The sequence below is a fragment of the Pocillopora verrucosa genome, chromosome 5 (genome assembly GCF_036669915.1).
Source record: "Pocillopora verrucosa isolate sample1 chromosome 5, ASM3666991v2, whole genome shotgun sequence".
Lineage (NCBI taxonomy): Eukaryota > Metazoa > Cnidaria > Anthozoa > Scleractinia > Pocilloporidae > Pocillopora > Pocillopora verrucosa.
In genome coordinates, this window is record NC_089316.1 from 9910645 (window position 1) to 9923235 (window position 12591).

At 39.0% G+C, this 12591-nt stretch overlaps 1 protein-coding gene across 1 annotated transcript; it reads left to right on the top strand.

The window, feature by feature from the left end:
• The first annotated feature begins 413 nt into the window (after positions 1-413).
• LOC136280697 (uncharacterized) lies at positions 414-1420 on the top strand. The gene is made up of 2 exons (XM_066166349.1): positions 414-452; positions 953-1420. Exons 1-2 carry the CDS (start codon positions 414-416, stop codon positions 1418-1420), a joined length of 507 nt encoding a protein of 168 aa, XP_066022446.1.
• The last annotated feature ends 11171 nt before the right edge of the window (positions 1421-12591 follow it).

Genomic DNA, 12591 nt, shown 5'->3' on the forward strand with positions numbered 1-12591 from the left:
AATTTCTTTAAAAGCCAACTGGAGCGTCATTCCTCAAAATGATGAGTAAAAAGCGTAAAAACACATCCAGTATAATTTTTTCTCGACACATGATACATGATGCTTTATTCTATTTCTCTTTCCGCATTAAACAGTCATCTAGCACCATTGAATTTAGACAAGTTATAACAGTTAAGTGGAAAACGTGGAGTGCGGAGTGAAGAAAATGCGGAGTGTGGAAAATGAAAAGTGTGGAAAATGAGGAGTGTGGAAAATGAAGAGTGTGGAAAATGAAGAGTGTGGAAAATGAAGAGTGTGGAAAATGAAGAGTGTGGAAAATGAAGAGTGTGGAAAATGAAGAGTGTGGAAAATGAAGAGTGTGGAAAATGAAGAGTGTGGAAAATGAAGAGTGTGGAAAATGAAGAGTGTGGAAAATGTGGAGTGTGGAAAATGAAGAGTGTGGAAAATGTGGAGTGTGGAAAATGAAGAGTGTGGAAAATGCGGAGTGTGGAAAATGAGGAGTGTGGAAAATGCGAAGTGTAGAAAATATATAAAAGAAAAAGACTATATATACATACATGCATAGAAAATTCTGTCTCACTTGGCTAGTCAATTCTTTATTAAGCTGTTGTCATCTGTAAGCAGAATATTAACCTCGCGCTAATGTTGTTGTTTTCCTTGGCTAGTTAGCCGTGAATATCATAAACTGACAGAAAGCTCCTGGAAAGTATTTTTGATCAAGTTCGAAAAGGTGTTACCGCCAACACCTAGCTGGTGCAAATCTTGCGAAATGCGTTCTTCCATTACAGTTAATAATAAGCCATGGGTAGATTCAATTTAATTTGCATATTCACATGTGAGTCCCTTCGGCCTCAACCAACAAATATCCAATTTGTTAGAGTTTTTAAACACCCTTGACCACATCGAGGGCGAAACTGAAGCCTTTGAGCATTTCTTGCCTGTTTTTCCGAAGGCTGCAAAGGACGTCGCGGAAGGTCTCTGTTTTCTTCATTCAAATGATATCGTGCATCGTGACCTAAAACCAAGCAACGTGTTGGTCAGCAATCGGCACTACTCTAAAAAAGATATCAGTGCGGATCAACTGCCAAGTGTCTTTGCCGACTGTCCGGCGGTTTGCAAACTAACTGACTTCGGTGAAAGTAGGTCAACTTTACTCCAAACAGCCTCCATCATTTATGCGAAGACAATGAACATTGAGCGTGGTACAAAGCTCTTCATGGCTCCAGAGATTATACTCGAAGGGAAATTGAATTACGCAGCAATGGACGACTTAAAGGCGATAGATATCTGGGCACTGGGGATGACGTTTTTAAGTATTAACAATCCTGACGTCGAGTTTCCCTATGAAGTGGAACTAAATTTAAGCTCTGAAAAAGCTCCAGACCTGGCTTCCAAATTGAAAAGCTGCTTAAAGAGATGATAGCTAACAAATCCAAACCTCAATCGTCCAAAAAATATAAACAGCGACAATTAAAAGAATGGGGCCAGCTTGACAAACTGTATCAGAAATGCACAGCTTTCGACGCTTTTCTTCGCCCAAGTTCTGAAGATGTCCTAATGGAACTAAACCGTAAAGTTTGGAAAAAGTACCATCAGTACTTTCAGAGGGCACTAGCTTGGAAGAGAAGGCTAATCAAATCGTCGATCGCAACGGTGGAGGAGACACAGGTATTTGTAATAGCAGTACGCAGGGGCGAAGCGCGCGATTTGCATACGGCGTTTCTTGTGTTTCAGTTATTTGATTCTTATCCTTAGCCGCGTTACGCCCGGGGGAGGGGGGCTCCCATATAAAAATGAAGGGAGTCCTCGTCGTACTTTTTAGGGTTCAAAATTTGGAAATTGATACCTTTTAGGGTGCTAAATCTAAAATGACCACCATTAGAATAATCGTGGTACCTCTTAAGGTATAGCCTGCGAAGCAGGCACTGGAGTAATGACAATGATTACAAAAATTTTGGAGAGGAGAAGGCATTGGATGGAAAAAAATGGTCAAAGTGTCGGTTGTTGTGTTGTTTTAAATTGGTACCTCTTAGGGGTAAAAATGTTTGGAAGCCACGCCCATCTGGCGTGATTCTGGTACCTTTTAGGGTTTTTTCCGAAAATTTCCAACGAGCACCAGCCTCTCGAGGTTTATCACCATGCTTCCTTCCTTGTAGATCTTGAAGCTCTTCCATCAACACAAGACATCAAATGTGACGACGTGGGAAACTGGAGAAATAACAGCAACGGCAAATTCTATTTTAGCGTAGAATGGATGGATGACAATTCTGCTCAAGTGACTGCTGCGGAGTCAAGCGACCCAGATGTGGCGACATTAAAGAGGGAATACTACATGCTGAAACACGACAACAACTTTAAAAAGAGGATCGATATCCTTTTCCGTGAGTGAAATACACAATACATATATATTTTTTGGACGGTAGTCGGTAATCTGTAATATTAGTCTGTGATACAATAGTAATAAAAATCTATACTATAACTTACGCAACATGTCGTTTTAAAACGATCTCTATTTAAAATCAAATATTTCGTATTTCTCGATTAAACGCCGGGTTTTCAAGGTGGAGTTTCACCTAAGCCCCTAAAGCATATATTTGAGGTATAAAAAGCTCTGGATGTAATGGAAAGTTATCTGACTGTAAAAAAATAATGTACAAAAAAAATTTATATAAATAACCATAGGGGGCTGTCTCTGCCGTTCATGGAAAGTGATTTAGGCATGATAACCTTTTTTTAGTTCTCCTCTGTAACCTCTCCATCACTTGTATGGACTTCAGTTTAAGGGAGACTTTCATATTGGCAGGAGTCTATAAATGTCTACATAAAAAAATGATACATTTCAGAAAGTAGAGTACTGTAAACCAGTGTGCATTGAAAATGTCTGTAGTCTCACCAATCAATTTTCGTTGTAGTCCCTGGAGGACAACTGCACAGATACTGTCTTGTTCAGTATTCCTTCAAGAGTGGCCAGGAATATCCCATTCCGAAAATGCCTCATGGGAATTCCAAGAAAAAAAAGATGCCTTATGTTCGTACCTGGGAAAGCACAAGAGATCAGCTTAAAATTGTCGTAGGGGAAATGAGAGCTAGAGAAGCCGTCCATCACGCAATAACAGATGGCCTTGGTGGTCTACAATCCTGCGTGGGATTGGTTCAGGTCCCGCGAAATCGACAGCAAGTAAACGATATGGCAAGGCGTAAAGCTGTCAGAAAAGGAAGTCACCCTAAAAACAAGTCAGGCGCAGGAAGAACCTCTGACCCGTGATATATGTTACTAAATGAGAGCAAGATCCAAGGAAGGGACCCAAAGACTGCATTTGTTCGTGACGTCAGAGTTGGAGCTGAGCCTTTTTGCGTCGTGGGAACGAACAGACAGCTGGATGATCTGAAGCGATTCTGCTGTAATCCGGTGGAGTATCGGCCTTTAACCGAGGACCCAACGTTTGGTTTTGGTCCATATAATGTCACACCGATCTCGTACCAGCATCTCGTAACTCTTCGCAGGGAAGACGGTAAACGCCCACCAATAATTGGCTCAGTGTTTCTACACGAAAAGAAGACACAACACACGTATTCGCTCTCTGGTGGAACCTTGAAGTCTCTTTAACCAGAATTGAAGAATTTAATGGCTTTCGGGACAGATGACGAAAAGGCGTTAATGGGGGGTTTTAACGAAACCTTCGAAAGAGCTACTCGTCTGCTTTGCGAAATCCGCCTTCGCAAAAATATAGACACAAAGCTTGTGTCTATGGACATTAAAGGAGAGAGTAAGCAGAGTATAATGGATGATATTTTTGGAAGAAAGATAGGCAGCGTTTTTGAGAGTGGACTGTTAGACGCAGGAAGTGCAGAAGAATTTACTGGCCTTCTTGAAAGTCTGGAGAAAAAGTGGTCATTGCTCCACTTAGGCGACAAATGGGCCAGGATGACAAACGACCAGGGAAAAGAAGCCCTCTCGCGCGTTCACCACATTGGTCCTGAAGAAGCTTTTCTTAACAGCGTAGCCTCTGTGAACAAAAAGTTAGTGGTAGGCGAGTCTGCTGTTTTCCAGCGGATTCTTTCTACTGGAATAGACTGGATTACCCCAGACGTTTTAAAGCTCATTGCGCACAAAGGAGAGGCAGTGTTAAAGGAAGGAAAAGTGACAGAGTTACCGGCAACCTCAGCGTATGACACCCTCATCATTCCCTCAAATTCAAATCCCACGAAGCCGCATATCAGCGTCGTGTACCCTAACGGGAAAGTAGAGTGTCAGGACTGCCAAGGGTACTCCGCGTCCTATTTGTGTGCTCATGCTGTCGCTGCGTCATTAAAAAGAGGAACCCTTGAGGTATATTTGAAGTGGCTGGTGGCTAACAAGCGCAACACTGGTGGGCTAGTCCACACTCTTCATTTTCCACACTCTTCATTTTCCACACTCTTCATTTTCCACACTCTACATTTTCCACACTCTACATTTTCCACACTCTACATTTTCCACACTCTTCATTTTCCACACTCTACATTTTCCACACTATTCATTTTCCACACTCTTCATTTTCCACACTCTTCATTTTCCACACTCTACATTTTCCACACTCTACATTTTCCACACTCTACATTTTCCACACTCTTCATTTTCCACACTCTACATTTTCCACACTCTACATTTTCCACACTCTTCATTTTCCACACTCTTCATTTTCCACACTCTTCATTTTCCACACTCTTCATTTTCCATACTCTTCCTTTTCCACACTCTTCATTTTCCACACTCTTCATTTTCCACACTCCACATTTTCCACACTCTTCATTTTCCACACTCTACATTTTCCACACTCTTCATTTTCCACACTCTTCATTTTCCACACTCTTCATTTTCCACACTCTTCATTTTCCACACTCTTCATTTTCCACACTCTACATTTTCCACACTCTTCATTTTCCACACTCTTCATTTTCCACACTCTTCATTTTCCACACTCTTCATTTTCCTAACTCTACATTTTCCACACTCTTCATTTTCCACACTCTACATTTTCCACACTCTTCATTTTCCACACTCCACATTTTCCACACTCTTCATTTTCCACACTCTTCATTTTCCACACTCTACATTTTCCACACTCTACATTTTCCACACTCTTCATTTTCCACACTCTACATTTTCCACGCTCTACATTTTCCACACTCTTCATTTTCCACACTCTTCATTTTCCACACTCTTCATTTTCCACACTCTACATTTTCCACACTCTACATTTTCCACACTCTTCATTTTCCACACTCTTCATTTTCCACACTCTTCATTTTCCACACTCTTCATTTTCCACACTCTTCATTTTCCACACTCTTCATTTTCCACACTCTACATTTTCCACACTCTACATTTTCCACACTCTTCATTTTCCACACTCTTCATTTTCCACACTCTTTATTTTCCACACTCTACATTTTCCACACTCTACATTTTCCACACTCTTCATTTTCCACACTATTCATTTTCCACACCCTTCATTTTCCACACTCTTCATTTTCCACTCTCTACATTTTCCACACTCTTCATTTTCCACACTCTACATTCTCTACACTCTACATTTTCCACATTCTACATTTTCCACACTCTTCATTTTCCACACTCTCTTCATTTTCCACACTCTTCATTTTCCACACTCTTCATTTTCCACACTCTTCATTTTCCACACTCTTCATTCTCCACACTCTACATTTTCCACACACTACATTTTCCACACTATTCATTTTCCACACTATACATTTTCCACACTCTTCATTTTCCACACTCTTCATTTTCCACACTCTTCATTTTCCACACTCTTCATTTTCCACACTCTTCATTTTCCACACTCTTCATTTTCCACACTCTTCATTTTCCACACTCCACATTTTCCACACTCTACATTTTCCACACTCTTCATTTTCCACACTCTTCATTTTCCCCACTCTACATTTTCCACACTCTTCATTTTCCACACTCTTCATTTTCCACACTCTACATTTTCCACACTCTTCATTTTCCACACTCTTCATTTTCCACACTCCTGCATTTCTACACTCCGCACTCCGCACTCCCGTTTTCCACCAAACCAGTTATAACTATGAGAGCAAAATAATGGTAAATTATTGTCTATAATTAAATGCATTTATATTATGGTATCAGGGAAGGAAAAGGTCATATTTTATTTCAATCTCGTGAAATTTTACATCCAACAAAGAAAATGAAGATCTATTATTTTCTGAAATTTCATTTTGATGTCTTTTTTACTTCAGGAGATGTCAAGCAAAAAGTATCATAAGGGTACAACGGAAGGCGCGAGCTCGAGATTGATTACACTTCATGTCAACTTCTTCTTGTCATCTAAGAAATGATTACAAACCATTATTAGCGTGCAGATCACGTTCCAATCAAAACAAGGATGTTATTAAAATGCGTCGCCAAATCAAGTTATCTTGTAAAGCGAGTGGGCGTTTTCATTTAACTTGGGTTTTTCCGACTAACTGGTGAATAGACGGTGTCGTTACTAAATGTTTTAAAGCAAACATCAAAAGTTTAAACGGGGGATCTTGTATCAATACGATAGGATTAAGGATCGGTATCGGTGAACTCTTTCCGATCAATTGATCAGAAACTCAAAGTTCTTAACAAAAATTACTGAGAAGTTATCGTCGGGGTAATTTGCGAACACCCCGCCAGTTTTTTAATTCTTTTTTACAACTACTATCGATCTTTTCTTTTACACCGACTCTTTTCGGTGCGCGGTACGGTAGTAATTATAAAACATTCCGGTTCGTTTTCCCTCAAACAGGATAATGACAGAGCTCTCTCGCAAAATACGTTTCTACAAGGAATAACTGAGTATAATTGGAGTTTGAGTAACCAATCACAATACACCTTCACCGCTATCCACTGTTTACTAGATGTTAAAACTTTTTGTCTTTGTTAAGCGTGTTTATTGTTAGAATGTCCCACTGATTAGTTGCGTGTCACTGCATTTCCGGAAATGAGTAGGTAGCCAGTCAAAATGAGTTAGTTTAAAGACCGGAAGTACTTTCCTATGACAAAAAAAAAATAGATAAAAAATTAAAATAAAAACCACGTAGAGACGATAAGTGAAACGGTGAGGCAGTACTTTTTTCAGCCGTCAAAACCTCCTCCGCTGTTACAAATATGAGCTGATATTTGCTGCACTCTATATTTTCTTGAGTATAGCTGCCGTAATCTATTTGACAATTTCCTCTTCCATTTGATCGTAAATTGAAGCAACAAACAACTGCATTCGAAGGTTTACCCACCATAATTCAGTTGTTTGATGCAAATCGGCACACTCTGGTGAAACGGTGTGGCTGGTTTTTTTCCTTTTTTTCTTATTCATCAACGAAAAAAATTGCTACAGCCAATCAGAGGTAAGGATATTTTCTCAAGGAGCCAAGTAGATATTAGAGTACAAACAAGCAAACTACTTAAAGTACAGGAGTGGTTAGTCGTGTTTGGGTTTAGTTTTGAATCTTTTAGGAAGTAGTGAGATAAAGCAGGATTACTTTTGACTCTCAATTGCAAATTTCTCTTTAAATGCGCCAATGAAGTGGCGTTCTAACCTTTGCTTCCTTTCATAGTGTCCTCAGAACCTTTATATATGATCCGCTTGTGGAGTGGCAGAGGACTAAGGGAAGGGAATTACTTTCCGAGGCATCAAAGAATAAAGAAAGAGAAGAAGTTACAAATGAAGAGGCGAGTATCTTAATTAATTCACAATCCTCGTGTGAAGAATGTGCAATTTCATGATTGGTGTAATGGATAGACAGCTTCACTTTGTAAATACTCGTAAAAAAGATAGAATTATGTGTTATTCGAGGTAGTCAATTTATGGAGCCGAGAACCATCCCTTCTATCAATAGGAGCCTATTCCATTTAGCTTCGGAGACGCCAAACTCGCTATATTTATTTGTTTTCCTAAACAAGGAAAGAATTCCATCCAAATACTTCCGGCATATAATTCTTGAGAGTTAACTCACAACTATTAGGAGAGTTTGATTTTCGCAAAAGCAAAAGCAAATGCAAAGTAATTCTAGCGGCCGAGCAAGAGAAAGAAGAATGTCAGACCGAGCCGATTGGTTGGTTGGCTATTTTCAGGTCTTAAGATTCTCAAAGATGTGGAAAGGTGGATCAAAGGCTTTGAAGAAACCAGTAAGATCATTATTCTTCTCTCAATAGAAGGACAGGTGCATTACCTGATCGAGGTGAGTTTGCTTGATTGTATGTGTTCGTATGTTGGTTTTGGGTTGTTGTTTCATTCCCATTTTGTTGTTGTTTTTTTTCTTCTTTTTTTTTTCCAAGAATAAGAGCTGCCTTTCCCTCTTGTAAATGAGCATAGTGTGGGAGAAAAATTTCGTGTAAAGCATTTAAGCGAAAGTTCTAAAATTATTTGTGTTATGATTAGGAAAATGGACCCTTATACAGAGGTCTGGTTTCCAGACCTTGTGTCATGTCCTTTGGGCGGACTCTTTAGCCTCTTTCGCCAACTCTCGCTCGGACGAAGGGCCAACGCTCGAAACGTCAGTTTTTTTTTACTCTTTACGGTGGCCAATTTACGTTTTCAACTCAGTTGTTAACATTAAATGACCTGCTATACTCTTGCACCTACTTTTCTGAAGTTATCAAGATGATGGATGTTTTTTCCATTTTGCAGGAGGCCACAAGCGATGACAACTTATGCCGGATGAACATTGGATGGGCTCCTTTTCTCTGACGAAAAAAAGGAAAATATGTAAACACGAGACGTTTGTAAACCATGGTAAAGAATAAGCTTTTTTTTCAGCGAGCTGACTTGAGTAAGAAAAGGCGTTATCAGAATCCAAATATTTGTTTGCGTTATTGTTAAGATGGCGGCGATACTGTAGGTTGAATTCCAAGGGCAATGTTTTCCCCACATATCTACATGCTTCAACGAAAAACGTAAGAAATGTCACCGTGGATAAATGTTTTGTGACAGACTTGTTCAAATGATTATGACTCGGCTTGTGTTTCTTGCTTCTTGATAAGGAGATATTGGGTTATAAAATCACAATTCTAGAAAAATAATCTCTGCTTACCTGACTTATTTTTATTTCGAACAAATACAGCAATACCAGTCCGGTCAGTACAAAATGCAGATTGCAGACTGCAGACCTGGTACAAAATGCAGACTACAGACTGCAGACTGGGTAAAAAAATGCAGACTGAGAATTTATACTGTGTTTTCGTCTAATACTTGATAACTGTCATCTCACAACTTACCGAGCGTCACGCAATCGCGCTTTCCCGCGATCATCTTTCACGATTATTTGCACTATTGTCAGGCTGCCTGCTCTCGTGTGGAATATTCCTTGTCCGTTTCTTGATCACAATCGTTCTTAATATAATTTCAAGTCTTCATATAGTCTTCTGACTTTGCGTGCGAGTTGGTTGGTGTGATGTCTGTACAGAGTTTTCCAACTTAATAAAAGTAGATATGGATGAAAATGAGATGTCACTATTTAATATTTCACACGCGTAATATTCGAAAAAACAATTAACATCTTTGCACGTGGTCCGTATATTTCATCTTTTTAACCGAGATGTTTTTATTTTGTTCACAAAAATGCGGAACGAGACCAAAACTGTTCCTTCGACTTAAAATATTTTCAACGTTTAGGGGTGTACACACACTGATTTTCACATATGTGCCGTACATTGCTATTGGCTTACAAGAGGAACCAGCGAATTTTTATAGGGAAAAGCAAAGCGTTTCTTTCGTGACTGGCCATTCGTTTTTCCTTAAGACTCCTCGTTAGTCATCAGTCTCCAAATTACCTAACCGTAAAACCGTCACCATTTCTTGGCAAGAAGAGGAAATATTCCTTAATGTTTTATGAAAAAAAAGCGTTTTTATCCTTTCAGGGAAAATGTGGTTCCCGCATCTGTAATTCTATGCAGTATGCTATTTTTAGTTATTATTTTATGATATAAACCATTTCCTCTTTTTGTTGGTTGATCTGTCAAAAATGTATTTAGTCACATTTTAGCCGATGGAGAGATCTCGAGTAAAGTTTTGTGATATGGATATCGATGAAATACCAGAATTTCTCTTCGCACGTGCAAATAAAAATGACCTCTTGGTAACTTTTCACGAAAGGTTGTTTTTATATTACGAATATCAAGCCTGACTCGGCCTTAAGTTCAGAGGAAAAAATTATTTCGTGATATTTTTTTCTGTCAAAATTAAAGCGTCTTGTCCACGAGCTGAGTTAACGCTGGTGCAGGTGTCTTGTGCATTCGGTGTTCTAGAAATATGTTTTAAATTGTATTTGATCTAAACAGGCGATCGTTCTCCTTATAATAAAGGGCAAAATAACATTCTTAAACTTTAGTTACAGCAGTTACAGCTGTACGCTCTTTATTCTATCTTATTTTTCATTTCACACTCTTGAGGGCGCGGTCCATAAGATGGCCATTGACATGTTCTGACAATCTTAAAAGTATAGGTGTGTTAATTTAAGCAATAACTTAAGAGCTGGAACTATCATATTTATGAAGAGTTTATTTTTTCGTACAATGAGACGATATTTTGCTCAGATAGGATAAATAAAACAGCATATTTTTATGATTGGATGAAATTCAAACTTAAGTGGTGTAAAAAACAACCCTATAGAACAACAGGGCTCTGTGAAGCGAAAAATTGAAAATTTAAGAACGTTATCCTATTTTCTTACTATACTCCACATTTATGGCTCCTGCTTCCTATGAATGTCACTACTCAGTAACAAAGCGGACGATCCTCCTATCTCAGCTGACTAAAACTTAGTTTCCATATATTCTTGTTCAACATCAACTTGCAGGCGGGTGGGATCGTTTCGTAACATTCTTAGTTCTATCTCTGGCGTTCTGGGTGTACCTTTTCGGTTTTGTCTTTCGGTTTTTACCATCTTAATGGCTGGTCTCCTCTTTGTGCAGCAAGAACGCAGCGCTTGCTGAAACTCAGGAATTCTCAATACGTACACAATTGGATTGATAAAAGAGTTAGAATAATTTAGAATGTTCACCATGTCATAAAACTTCCATGGTATTGATATCTTAGTTATATGGATTAATACGTTCAAGATGCTTATGGGAAGCCAACTTAAGAAAGCCAGTATGGACAGCAGAAGAACGGTTTTTGATAAGCGTCGGTTTCGCGAAGCTCCATTTCGATGCTGTGAGACAACACTCTCGTGTTGAAAATTTCTCCAGATGGCGGTGTTACAGATACATATGGTGATTGTTAGACCCAACACGACGGGTATAAAAACATACAAACTAGCTTCAAATGAACTCGAAACATTTAACAAAGTCATTAATGTAGACAGCAAGACAGCGGAAGACCAAAGTAAGAAAATGGTGATTCGGTATGTTCTGGTGGATAATAAACGGTGTTTAAAGGGCCAAAATACGGCATAAAATCTCTCACAGGTAATAGAGGCTGCAGATATATACGAGCCTAACAAAAACATGTCATCAAAACTTGCGTAAAATATTTTGTAGACCATGTAGTCATATTTTGCTGTCCAAAGCTGATAATCACCTCCAGCAGCGAAAATATAAAAGGGCAGACTGAAGGCTCCTAACATCAAATCAGCAAACGCCATGTTCATAACTAAAAATAAACTTTTCCTACCTTGGTAACTGCAAAGAGAACCAGAGTGGGCAAGTTTCCTGCAATGTTTAGGACCGAAGATAAAATGAGAGCGCTGCATAGTGCGATCCCTTCTGTTTTGGAAGGAAGACTTCCTGTGAATGTAGACGCATTCTCCATGGTTTTATTCACTGCCGACGAGTCAATGATTATAAACTTACGACCAAATGAATTACAGTAAACAGTTTTTTTTTTGAATAAAATGCGTTGTTTCAGCGGAGAGGAACTCAACCTTTTGCAACAACACCAAGCAACAACGGCTGACAAGTAATTTGTGTTTCGTGGTAATTATATTCAAGAAGTCACGAGGTCCAGGTAGACAAGACACAAGACAGGTTCAACTAATACCGTCAATAAAATGGCTGTTCATCAAAGAACGTAACAGCTGTTCATGTATTTCCTGTTAAGATGGCAAGAGTTGCACAGTTTTACGCTTGTTAAGGTTTCAACAAATTTCTTGTGTGACTCAAAATCTCTACACTAGCAGACTAGGAAGTTATCTTTACTCAATGAGAGATTATCTTCATTATTGTTACACGAAAGGTGTAATAGCACTTTAGGATAATTAGCTCTAGACACATGCTGCTAGATGCACTGTTTAATTTTGCATCAAACAGTCAGCGCACACCGTCGAAGTTAAACGAGTCATAACAATTAGAGAGAGAAACACTAAGAAATTATAATGTAGAGTTAACTTCATTTATGACTCCTATCGTCAAAGCTTGACCATCATACTTTAAAGACAGCCAACACGCGCTTGAAATTGTTCGTGACTTCGGCCAAGACAAACTTCTTTTCACTATGGAGATTACATCTCTTTTTACTGTCATTTACCACTCTGTAGCTCAAAAATATTTTTGATCAACGTACTGTCAAAGAACCTAGCTCTGAAACACGACTCCGCTCA